Genomic DNA, 13,050 nt, shown 5'->3' with positions numbered 1-13,050 from the left:
TACTACAGTGTAAACGGTCTGCTTACTATCTGGTCGTTTAGTGTGTAGTGTGTAGGATGGAAGTATGTAGTATTAGAAGTATGTAGTATGCGGTTTCAAACACAGCCATGAAGTGCGAATGAGCGATAGAAAACCGATCGTCTTTTTTTTATTTTTTTTTATGCGCCCCTTAATTGTAGCTTCGCGAGACAAAATTCACTTCGACGAGAAATATCGTCACACCCCTGTTACATTGTAATGGATTTTTAATATGTGGGTTTCAATGTTATTGTTAACATCTTGGTATGTACTTTATGTAATTTCTTGTTTAATTATAATGACATTGTAAAATGTTACAGAGCTTACAATGTGTTTCTGTGCCATCATGTAATTTCAGTGAAATCTGTATTAGTGGTGCCATCTAATGGGTTCTAACTGCATAACCTACATTTTGTTTAGTAGCTTGGTGATCATTATTTGAATCTTTTCAGACATACTCACACCACTGAATTGAGCATTCAGAGATACCACATAATCATCTTTATCTGGTTACTACTACAAAACTATTTAAACTATTATATGGAATAAAAAAAAGTACAAGACAATGATGTGGATCCATGACTTTACTTGGAGTAAATAATGATATCTTAAGACCTACAAATTTGTATCAGATTGTTGCTCTCACAAATGTTCTCCCTCCACAAGTCTGAGGGCACATTCAAGTGAGGGGTAAAAAAACAATACAACAACTTTATTTTCCCCAGGCAGGATTATAACAGATGTCAGCAGTGAACAGTGAAAAAGGTGCGGTCAAAACTTGTTCTGTGAAATGCCACTCAATGGTTCAGAGACCTAAAATGCAGTTTAAAATCAGAGCAACCATAAAAATATATTAATTTCTCTTCTTTGTCACCTTTTGAATATAAATATATATTTAAATGTAATAAAGCAGAACATGCATCAACCATTTGTAACAGAGTGCCTTAAATAAAGTGTAGATACAACAGGAAACAACCATAAGCTAAAGTTGACATGATATACCGGCAGTAAATAAAAAGGATTAAAAAGGTTTCAGACAGCATGTGGAAAAAGGCTGAAGATCAAGCTGCTTGACACAGTAATACAGCAAGAGGTTCCACAATGTAACAGGCAGCATAGTTTCAAAAGGGCACTTTCCTGACACTAAGGGTCTCCAGTCATGTCGCCTAGAACATAAACACAAGAGTGGATGCAGTTCTGAACATTCCTCATCGCTCTCTTCCTCCAGATCTTGCTTTGCCAGCAGGGTCACTCTGGAACAGCAGCAGCTGCGATCTCCACTTTGCCATGCATGTCCTGGTCAATCCTGTGTAGACAAATTCAACAGTCATGAGCAACTGTGTGACTGTAACCAAGCTTCTGGGCTAACTAATGAAGTAACAACAGGCAACAACACTGCCCACAAACACACTTTTCACATGTCATATGATCTCATCCTGGAATGTAATCATAACTTTTACTCCACTGTGAAGGGAAAGAGTACACCGCACATTGTTTTGTTTGTTTTCTTTTTAAACGTACCAGACCTCTTCTCACAGAAGAAATGTCTAATATGGTCCTACCTTAATAATATCTTCTACCTTTAACAACTAAAATATGCTTCATGATCTAGTTACAACAAACATACAACTTACTATAATACACATCAGTCAGCATCAGCTGTTGTTGTAAGACAAATGCACTAACATGTACTCAAATATGAATACAGAGGAGGTATATTATACACAAATTGCCTTTGTTATCTGCAACATACACTGCAAATAGCATTAGATTGAGTGCTAATTAGGTTTATGTATAGATTATGTGCAATTTTTGCAAACGTAAAGAATTATGTACTGCTTAAGCTGTTCAATTTTTGTTTTGTTTGTTGTCAGACAGATGTTCTAACTCAATGGTTATGTTTTAGGTTGTAGTGCACGGCTGCATTTGTCTTGCAAATGTGCAAGTCACCTTAAAGTCTCATTTATCTAATAACATGTATCTAAGTACAACTTACTGTGGCAATGTTTAATACGCCAAGAAAACACACAATTATATTACTACTAGTAATAATGCTTATCTCTTCTACAGCCCCATGTGCCCTCTAAAATAACATGGTTACTATACTTTTCTAATGTGTTAACATCCCTAAACATACCTGCAAATGAAATGAATAGCCTCAGCAACTGAACAGTCACTACTTATCAATGAAGAGCAGAATATTACTGTGTGCATGAGGAAAGCCAACAAAGGTCTGTGGCAATGACTGAACATCAGCAGGCTGTTAAAAATGCAGTGAGTCATGCAAAGAGCTGTGATAGTGGACATGCCGGTGGGGAACCATGTGAGGACATGGTGACAGTGCAACCACACACCACAGTGACTAAGTCCTGCTAGTACCTTGTTGTTCCACCCAGTTCAGTTATACAAAACATGAACAAACTTACCAAATATCAAACGAGCCCCATTCTAAACCTGTTGGTTTTTTAAAAGACACATGCGAGTAAATGGCAGTTGATGTCCCCACTTTCACATCAACAAGCAGCATAACTATTCTAACCAGCTCTTGACAGAAATGAATAATTCTTTGACAGCCAGCATCACCATGAAGAAACAATATTTAGCTATATAGCTATAGGAGCACATGGTATGTTTTAAACCACATACAAACAGCTAATATAGTTTTGAGGTAATAAAGAAACACGTTTACCATGAATTAGCTCTGAGATTATCTGAATTGGCTCAGAAATGGAATTTAGTTGGTTAAACATCACCAAACCACCTATTTTTAGAAACCAGCCTGCTAATCAGGAATGTCCTAAATCAATTAAAAACATGAGCCATCAGGGAAGAAAATTGTTGATTTTGGCCAGAATGTGACAACAAATCATCCAATTAAAAAAAAATGTGGGATGGAATAAGGTGTATTGGTGCATTTCTGAAAGCCAATGTATCGTTTCTTTGTTAGTTTGGTGAAAAGCAAAAAAGTGAGCTGAGACTGACCCTGGGTGAAAGTGTATATACCTTTTACGGCTTTTCCTATTTTTTTCGTCGTCAAACCTTAAAGAGGGGGCAGGGAAATGGAGGTAAGGAAAGGAGAAATAAACAGCCAACAGAGCAACAACATTTTATAAAGATGAGTATTTGTGCTGAAGTCTGTTCAAATGCTGCAACAATACAAGATCCGGTTAAGCCATTTCAAGGGAGAATACAGCATGAAGGAATTTCTCAGCATGCATTCGTATTCTTCTCAGTAATGTTGACACCGAAAGAACTTAGCACATACTACCAAGAAAACACTATCCCCAAAATGTATTATTATTACAATTGAAAATGTTTAAATATTTGTAGTCTGCATCTGTAATCATAATATATGTCACACAATCATACATAATTTTGGAAGATATCTAAAACCTGTCTGGGAATATTTGGGCTTTTAAGGAGAGAAACTATGCAAAATGTTTAGTGAGTCAGACTCATGACTCAACATCTTGTTCACAAACAGATGGTCACTGTAGCACCACCTACAGACAAAAATAAATCACATTTTGCAGTATCAGTTGAGCTGATACTATATCTGCACAAAACTGTGCAGAAGAGTTACAGCACTTTATATCAAAATAGGCAGCCAAGAAAAGGAAAAGAGCAAGGAATATCACAGAAATAACTTTTTTTAGGGATTACTTAATGCTGTATGTTGTACCAAGTCTGGTGAGGACTAGATGAAATCTGCCAAAAGGAAGAAATGGAGGGTGACCTATACTCACGTGATCGTGATTTATTTATTTACCAATTCAGGTGAGCAAACATATTTATTTATGAATCCCACTCCAGAGAGACCTGTGCATCTGCTGAAGGGGGATGTGGGTGTGTTTCTCTGCACTCACCTTCAATCTCACATCACCAGTCAATCGTTGTCCAATATATATAACACAAGTGTGGTGTGGAAACTTGAACCCTCTGGTACACATACACTGAGAATGGACCTTTTAGTGAAGTAGGACACATCTTGTCTACTCAAGTTTGGCATAACTGACATTTGCAAATTCAGAGATTCAGAGGTCTAGGTGTCATTTTAATTACATTTTTAACAATATCAGACGCAAATTCCGTTTCAAAGCGAGTATTTTTATGTCTTCAAACACGTCTGGAGAGGATATCTTCAGTTGTAAAATCAACAATCACCAGATTCACCTCACATGGAAAGAAAACACATTTTTGTTCACGAGCACCATTGTCGTCACAGGCCCCTAAATTTGATCAGAACTCCTAAGAATATCTTTACAGCCTTATTAAGTTAATACTATTTCTTGTTTTAGAAAAGGGCTTGAAAAGTGCAGATGTGTTTGAGTTCACTTACTGTTTGATACAATCTGGTATGGACACATACTCCATTGGAACCAGTTCTGCAAGGTCTGTCAAGCTGTACACATACTTGATTTTCTGACTAAATTTTGAGCTGTGAAAAGAAGCACAAAATGTTAGAATCTAAAAACATACCCAAGATGATCTATACTTTACTATTCTAATGAGCTTATCTCAACATTCAAGTTACCTTATGAAAGGTTTTGTGAGTGCCAGCAGGGTGCGAATAAACCAGGAGGGATGGACTATTATCAAAGACTTCAAGTTCTTCCTTAATCTGTAAACAAGGAGTGAGAGGAACTGTCAAACTTTTTATTATACATCCGTTTTGATGCTGCTGTTGTAAATTGACCCACAGCTTTTGAATAGGGTTCATATAATGGGTTAAGCCTCTGCAGCTGACATAAAAACCACTCAGACTCACCTCCTATCAATCTGCTGATAACACTTTCTGAGCCAGCCGACGGTTGGCATCTTTTTCCGGGATGTCGCCCCATTCAAATACACAATCATATAGTTCTCAGCGACCAAAAGCTCCAGTGTGCCAATGACATACCTGCCAGAGGAAAATCCCATTAGCGACAGTCCAAAATGTTTGCTCACAAGGCCGAGGGAATTCAAATAAACACTCACTTGAATAAATTGTCCATGATATATCTGTAATTTGGTTGATTGCTCTCGGGCATAAAGCACACAGCAAACACAATTATGGCATTCAAACCGTCTCCATAGTAACCTGCAGTGAAAAATCAGACGTGAAAAATTGATGATTCAGTATCAAAACACTATTTTCATTTGTTTACAGTGATATTTGACTTATTATTTTTAACTCATACACAAATTAACAGTTTGTTCATCTTGTAAATTAAAACCAACAGACACACATGAAATTACTCGTGTGTAATCATGAAGCATTGCCACTGACCTCCATGGCTGATAACCCGCTTATAAGGTTCAATGGCCTTCATGTCCACTCTGTGTTCCTGGTCTCCGATACGAAACACCCTCCAGCGTCGCCCCTCCTCCCTCTCATCCGAGGCTGAGTATTCCTGAACGGACTCCACACCCTTCTGTAGTATTTCTGTGGTTTTTGGCTTTGGGAGATCATCTAAAAAGGAGAAAAGGCACTTTCAATTTAAAGCTTGGTTACTGCACCCCCTGGATGCGAGCAGTGCCATGCTTTTATTAAATCACATCTGTTTTGATCAAATCATTTAGGAAGTGAATTGTCCAACTTTTCATCACATGCGTCATCATCAACATTTTCACACATTCAATTTTTGACTTCCATCTTTTTCATTTGAATTACATGCGTTCTCTGAATCAATGACAACAGTCACATCTCTATTTTCATATTCTTCTTTCAGGTGAAGTTGAACATTTTTCTTTGCTACAAATGTCTTGCAACCATACAGAAAGGCGACTGTTATAGTTTCCTGGATGAGCCAGTCATGTCATGGTATATCTCTCATACAAATAAATGTGCTGAGAAAGCAAACAACCATTCATATCGAAGCACCGCTCCTCAGTTACCTGAAGACAACACGTGAAGATTTAAGGTACAGTCACAGTCTTTACACTTCTGTACAACTTGTATTTGCTCCGACTCACATTCATTTAAACTGATTTTGTACATTTCATGTTTTGATGCAATCAACAGCAACTTGTGGCAGATAAGACTTAAACTTTTTCACCTTTGATTGTGCCTACATGCAAAAATCAGCCAATAGAAACACTGATGCACCACATTTTCCAATACATTGGCTCTAATTGGGCAGCCAGGTAGACAAAATCTGTGTAAGTTGCATGCTGCAGTAACTGAGTGGACACTAGAGACTTCTCTGTAAGCAACCGCCTAGCTAGCATCTGCTGACAGCCTGAATGTGAGTTGTTAAGGGGTCATTGGTAAATTGTAACTACACAAAATAAGACTCTTCCTCTAAACTTCAGGAGTCTCTGCATGAACGTTGGTCACACGCCACCCACGACCACAAGTAAATTCCCAACCTGTGGGAAACACTGGATGCACTATGTTCAGAAATGGACCAGTCATTACTTTAATGTGTGCCAGTCACTACAGACTGTTTATGGTTTGCTGAGTGCTGGGAAATTTCGTTGGACAGAAGGCTAATGTGACCACATCTTTTAATTGAATCTTTTGTAAGATATAGAGCTGCATGATGTGCAAAATGTGGCATTCTGCACATCCTGCAAGCAACATGCACAATGTTCAAATGATAATGTGTCTTTGGAAAATATCAAGCATGCAACAAGCAGGAATACAAACAAGTAAATAGTGCAATCAAATCAGATCACACCAACACAGTTTTATGAAGATCTATGGGTGAGCTTTTCCTTACATGCACTGTAGCAAATGAAACAAATTGATATGTTTCAGTATGGAGCAACATATGGTTCACACATACATATTTAGACATAAAATTAAAAGTTAATATGTCCATCATTTACTTTTATCTTGTGTGATATAAAATATGACGCATCGAATAATCAAACTGGAATTAACATAAAAAACTGTTTTTAGGAAAAGGAAAAATGGCATGCACAGAAACTTGAAAATGAAGTAAGGGTATGAAAAGTGAAACCCCCCATGATTTGTGTGAACATCTGAAGACAGAAAATAATCCGGACAATAGGGATTGATTGACCAATGGTTGGCAGAAAAAGGAACGGGGGGGCTGTCCAAGAGACCTTACCACGAGGTAGAGAGAAACCTGTTGCTGGCCTGCGGCCTGTTTCCAGGCAGAGAACGGAAACAATTCTTCAGAGTGAAAAAGCGGAAGGCAGCAGTGTGGAAACACAAACACAACAAAGCATATTTGAGTTATCAGTTACACTTCAGAGTTATCTGCTTACCCCAACCTGTGAAATCAAGGAAGGAATAGAGATTAAAGGAATAAAGACTGGTCTGTCAACACACTTACTTCAGCGTTATGTCTTTTCATAGACAAATCACAGCACTGTGGACTTCACCTGCATCAAGCTTTAAGTATAAAGCACACCTCCCATCACATCAACCTAAAACATTTCAATCATCTGTCATCACATGATAAAAAGTCCTTACCTTCCCATTCAAACTCATTGCTGTTATCTGAAGGTGTGTCTATGTCGTCAAGATCCAGCTCTGTACTTTCATCCAGCTCATCAGAGAGAAGAGAGCCTTCACTGTGGTCAAGTGTGAGACTGATGTCTGGAGCTGCCAGCTTTTTCTTTGCCCTCTTGCCATGGTTCATTGCATAGTCTAGGATAGATAACGAGTCATCAGTACTTGTGTACTGTTTGTAAGACCAGTTTAAGAATAGGTTCAGATTTTTGTAAGTGTATCCTAAAACACAACTCACATGCTGTAAAGATATCCTTTCCTGATGCAACTCTAATGTTAGAGATTAACAATGCTTGTTTTCTTAAGTTCAGCTGTGCACACAAACACTCAAAAATGACACCATTGTGGTTCACATTTGTTTTGACATGCCTGTCAAAATCTCAATTATTCGGAATGCAGCAAACACACTGCAGGTAATGTGACAAGAATTAACCAATCAGCCCCACAGGACGCAATTTCACCTTTTCCGTCAAACGATGTCACAACATCCGGTTGTAAGGTCAACTAATACTGGTTGCCAACTGCCGTTAACAACCACAAAGATAAAAGTGGTTTTAGTTGCTTAGTAACAGCAGGTGCAACAGTAGCACAACCTCACAAGCACCTTGGATAAAAATTATGAAAGAGGCACAGCTGGCACTTTCCACATGTTTTTAAATGCATCATCTGAACAGCCCCTAAGGCTTCATCAGTTTCAAGTTGCACAAATCAAGTAGACGTTTTTCAAATTGTCTTTTTAATACAAGTTCCTTTTTTGTCTTACATCCCTCTAATGCAACTCGGCAAAACTATATTTGAGAGATTTTTGTATTAAAAAGACTATAATGTTGGAAGAAAGCTACATATAATCACTTCTTGTACACTAACAAGAATGAATGTTGTCCTTTTCTCTTAAATTGAAGCTGCACAGGAAAGTACTGCTTTTCATATTAAACTGACCATTATTGGCTAATGTAAGCAAGTTTGTTTTTTTAGATATGCTTCAAAATATCTGAACATATCCTTTAATATTCTTCTATGTCACTGTAGCAATGTATACATTTGTTGTCATTACCAGGGTCTCCTTCTTCAGAGGTTCCACCAAACAGTTCATCATCAAGCTCCTCTTCCTCAGGTAGAGGGCTAATAATCAAACAGTCATCATGCCTTCATTAGTTCTACAGTTCATGTGACTTTCACAACCCAAACACATGATTCACAACATTATCAGTGAATGACACATTACCGTGGAAAGTCTTCATCCTGCCACTCTTCTTTAAGTTCAACTCCCTCCATCCTTAACCGGGCTTCTGTTGTGGCAACGGATTCTTGGCGCTCCAGGCTGGGAACAAAATTTAAAAAAAAGTTTAGACCATCTTTTTTCTTTGCTAAAAAGTCTTCTTGTATGACTAATGTATTGAAATTAAGAGAAGGGCTAGCAGAAATGATGTGACAAACTGTCACTGAACTGCCAACAGCTGCTTCTGACTTGTACAGTCCCCAGAGGATTATGGGGGACATGTTGAGGTTCTATTGCTCTGCAAAGAGTCAATGGCAATTTGTGTTCTTAGTCTGACATGTCAGTGACTAAAACCTCTACAAAAGAGATGAAACAGTAAAAGATAAAATACATATGAAAGTGGCAAGTACTTACTGCCTGAAAAAAATACTGAAATACTTGTTTTTGGCCCCAAAAACAAATAATCCTAATCAACACCAAGCAAATGGAGCATGATACACAGGCCCTTAAAACACTGCATTGGGTTCCTGCTTGTCAAAGGATCTATAAAGCACTAAATGGTCTCAGGCTTAAACACATCTTTGATTTACTTGGGCGTTACGAAGCACCCAGACCCCTCAGGTCATCTGGGACAGGTTTACTCATGTTCCCAGGATCAAAACCGAGCAAGGTGAGGCAGCTTTTAGGTTTTATGCTCCCTGCATGTGGAACAAGATTCCTGAATAGGTCCGAGGTCTGCTCAGACTGTCAGCTTCTTTAAATCAAATCTTACAACATTATTATTTACAATACAGTAACTTTCCAATAAATTATAGACATAACTTCTTAACTTCTCTTTAAATAATTATTTGCTTGGTTTTGCTTTTTGTTTTGTCTTTTAAATGCAATTTCAGTGTCTTCTTAATGTGTTATTTTAGGTATAAAGCATTATGAATTGCTTTGTATCTGAATGGTGCTGTATAAAAAAAACTAGCTTGTCTTACTGCAAAAAAACAAAAAAATGCACATGGTTATGACCGCAATTAAAAGTGGGGATCTACAATTAAATTTAAGAAAAAGCTGATATGGTGTGTAAGGTGTTGTTGGAGAAGGTTGCACTTTCATAACAAACAACAACAACAAAAACAACTGCCCCACCACATCATTTACATACCGATATGCACGGTTCATAACATCCTATTTCTGCTTGGCTAACAGCAGCTGAACTGACAGATCTCCATGTTTCAACATTTGAACTTGGATGGAACAACATTTTTAACCCCTGGGTTTATAATACTATAGTGTTGGCAAATATTAACAAATTCAACACTTTAACCTGATTATGTATTGTTGTTGGTTTTTTAATCTACATATTTATAGACACACTTTAAAAAAATACATTAAAGCAGCCTGTTTATTTCTATTTGTATAATGTAGTATGTTGTTTTTACCTGTATAACAGGTGAAATTGGCTTTTTTTTCTCTCAAGTCAATTACTTTCATATGAGAAGGAAACAACAATGGCACCACTATTGCACCAACTAATAGACTAATAAACTTAGCAGTTTCAGCTTGCAAGTGGCCACATAATCAGATCACTGGCTTCTTGAAAAGCTTGCAGGCTTAGTTTATAAACCATAAGGCTACACGCTAATGCAGATCATGGTATCTGTATCTTTGCTGTACAGAGCTCCCTTTGATGCATTAAATCACATACACAACTGCATTTGTGCTCCCAGACACAAAAACATTCTGGGCATTTGGAACTAAACAGTTTAGCTGTTTGCTTATGTATTGAGCTAATCCCCCACATTATATTTGCAGTCCAACTCAGAGAGGTAGAAGTGCTGAAGGAATTTGGTTTCTTGAATATGCACTGAAGATGTAGATGGAATCAGCATTAGGGAGTCAAATGGAAAAGATAATAATAGTAATAACAATAATAATAATGCCCTTAGTGGTGAGCTGAATTAAGCTGCAGATCAATGGTTGTCAGTTTAAGTATATCGATTATGATCAGGCAGAGGATTCTTGGTCAAGGTTTCCTTCAAGATACGCAACAAACTAGGATAAATCTATAAAAGATAAATCTATAAAAATATGTAGAGTAGATGAACTGACCATCATGTTTAACCAAGAGTATTTTTTTTAACATGAGTATTCACATAAATAGTTTTTACTGTTGATATCTTTGTTACATGAGTTCAGCTTCTTGCTCTAAATACCAGCCTGTTTCTTCATTGTATAAAACTGCTGGTTCTTCTACATGAGGATTAAACGCCACCATAGTGTGTGCAGCATTTCCCAGAAACAACAACAATCAACAAATAAAGTGCCATGTTATGTGAAATAAAATGTGTTAAATGAAGTTCTCCAGGTGTTCCCATGTTTACAATATATTGAGTTGGTCAGCTGTCCACAGATGTTGCTTACAGATATCAGGACTAAAGACGATTGATTGCACCAGAAAGTTTTTTCATTCAATACTGTGGTGATTTTTGGACCTCAACACTCTACAGACAGCAGACATGGTTGTGGACTTCAGGGAGAACCCGTCCCTACACAAACCCCATCATCCAGTGTGACTCCACAGTTGAAACTCTGCTTCCATCAGGTTTGAGAAAGGACATGTCCTTTAGTTTAGGTATTAATACTTATTTGTAGGCTATGCACTGATTTAGAAAAAAAAAGTCTGTAAACTTGCTGAACACAGCCTATAAAAGATTGTTTGAAAGGCAGAGCCGTTTGTTTTCACAAAATGTATTTTTTCTGTGTCAAACAGTAAACTGTCAGAGAAGGTCTTCATTTGAGGAGTTGAACACAGCAAAAAAGAGCAATAAAGACTCGTATTTGCAAAGCTGCTGGAGAAAAATCACTGCCCTTACAAACAGTTTTAAAACGTGTACACAGTAAAACATTCACCAACATCTGACCATAGGCAGTCATCTGGTTCAAGTGTAGTGAGTTTGAAAGTACTGTTGATATTGTAAAGTGGACCATATAAACATATAGGTAGATATACAGACCTTCCACTGGGTCCAGGTGGTGAGCTTGGCTGGGGAAGGCTCACTGGGGTAGAGCTTCTTGCTCCCGGCTGTTCCTGCTCATTGTCTGGAGTTGTCCTTTCCTGTGGCGAACCTCTTGTTTTGGTTACACTCTCCTGGAGCGCCTCTTCGCCATTTTCCACTGTGAAAGCTGTGCTATTTTGTAAATCGTCTAATTCCTCCTCATCACCATCTCCCGACACTCCAGAGGAAGAGGGACTAGACGTTTGTCTGTTTCCCAACTCCTCATGAGTCCGCCTGGGTGTGACAAAATCTGCACCGCTATTGTTCAAATCCATATCACTTACAGCCTTCAGCACCGCTTCACTCTCAATCACATCCGATGCCATGAGTTTTTTTCTGCCGCTCACAGTGAAAAAGGCTCCGACAACGAGACGTTTCAAACTCCGGTTTGCAAATTAACAAGAAAAAAAATCACTCAGACAGCCGCATCTGACTTTAACAACTTCTCCACAATTTTGTGTTTAGCGTCACTAGCTTTCGTCCGCTGAACAACTACGCAAGAGGGCTGTTGTTGTTGCAGTTGACAGCTTTGACAATTAACTGCATATCTTATTAACCAAATAGTGTTAAATGTCACACAGGGTGCAGAAATAGTCACCTTCCCTAAATACGTCACAATGTGAAGTCAGGAGTCCAAAAAACAGTGCTAGCTTTGCATAAGCTTGCGGTGCGCAGTGATCCTACTGATCAGTTTCCTTCCTGCCTTCCTCCAAGTCTGAATGCTCTCCTGCTAACGTAACAGTTAGCCACAGTTAGCTGAATTAGCCACAGCAACAGACATGTCCAGTAAACGCCGGCTAACATCAATAAAAGTTGGATGTCAACTGTGACACAACATTAGGACAACAGTTTCTGGATTAATGGTAAGTATAAAATCAGTACCAGCTGATTTAACTTCACCGGATCTCACCCAAGTAGCAACAAAAGACTCATTTGCCAATAACGCTACCTAACTACGGTAAGTGGGAAGCACTCTATTACTTTTCCAGGGTCGTGCGTAGATGGTAACTCTATATTTGCGTAAGATCTCGCGAGAGTATTAACCTTAACCCAAATTTATGATAATTCCCTAATGCTAACCAAGTGTTATTGGTGCCTGAATCCAAATAGACATTAATCACAGTATAAAAACATAAATACTTAATACAAGCCGCACAATGAAGAAACAATCACGCGAGATAACAAATCTAGGTTTACCATTCAGACGCGACACTCTTTCCAAGCAGTACTGTGGAGTTGCCAGTTGTGTTTCCTATAAATACTTTTACCTCCATCTGTTATGCATAAAGCACGCTAACACA

The 13,050-nt window shown here is 38.1% G+C and overlaps 1 protein-coding gene across 3 annotated transcripts; it reads right to left on the bottom strand.

The window, feature by feature from the left end:
• Positions 1 to 595: 595 nt before the first annotated feature.
• Positions 596 to 12,681, bottom strand: bnip2 (BCL2 interacting protein 2). 3 transcript variants are annotated; one of them, XM_062420308.1, is made up of 11 exons: positions 11,708 to 12,681; positions 8,709 to 8,804; positions 8,538 to 8,605; positions 7,445 to 7,621; positions 5,288 to 5,470; positions 4,996 to 5,098; positions 4,787 to 4,918; positions 4,553 to 4,639; positions 4,358 to 4,456; positions 3,022 to 3,057; positions 596 to 1,324 (listed from the first exon to the last, which is right to left on the bottom strand). In XM_062420308.1, exons 1-11 carry the CDS (start codon positions 12,073 to 12,075, stop codon positions 1,267 to 1,269), a joined length of 1,407 nt encoding a protein of 468 aa, XP_062276292.1. In that variant the 5' UTR covers positions 12,076 to 12,681; the 3' UTR covers positions 596 to 1,266. The 3 variants fall into 3 exon arrangements, with proteins under 3 accessions (XP_062276292.1, XP_062276290.1, XP_062276293.1); XM_062420306.1 differs by having other exon boundaries at positions 596 to 3,057; XM_062420309.1 differs by lacking the exon at positions 3,022 to 3,057.
• Positions 12,682 to 13,050: the final 369 nt, after the last annotated feature.

Source organism: Scomber scombrus, chromosome 6 (assembly GCF_963691925.1).
Source record: "Scomber scombrus chromosome 6, fScoSco1.1, whole genome shotgun sequence".
Classification (NCBI taxonomy): Eukaryota; Metazoa; Chordata; class Actinopteri; order Scombriformes; family Scombridae; genus Scomber; species Scomber scombrus.
The sequence above is the reverse complement of the archived record's forward strand: the minus strand, read 5'-3'. Positions and strand labels throughout refer to the sequence as shown.

What these genes read in the sequence shown, in the direction of transcription:
- bnip2 (XM_062420306.1), bottom strand. Translation starts at nt 12,075, where the DNA reads ATGGCATCGGATGTGATTGAGAGTGAAGCGGTGCTGAAGGCTGTAAGT. An exon ending in CTCTGAAGAAGGAGACCCTG is followed by an intron (nt 7,622 to 8,537) that starts GTAATGACAACA and finishes TATCTATCCTAG; the next exon opens with ACTATGCAATGAACCATGGC. An exon ending in CAATGAGTTTGAATGGGAAG is followed by an intron (nt 5,471 to 7,444) that starts GTAAGGACTTTT and finishes TCTCCTTTTTAG; the next exon opens with ATGATCTCCCAAAGCCAAAA.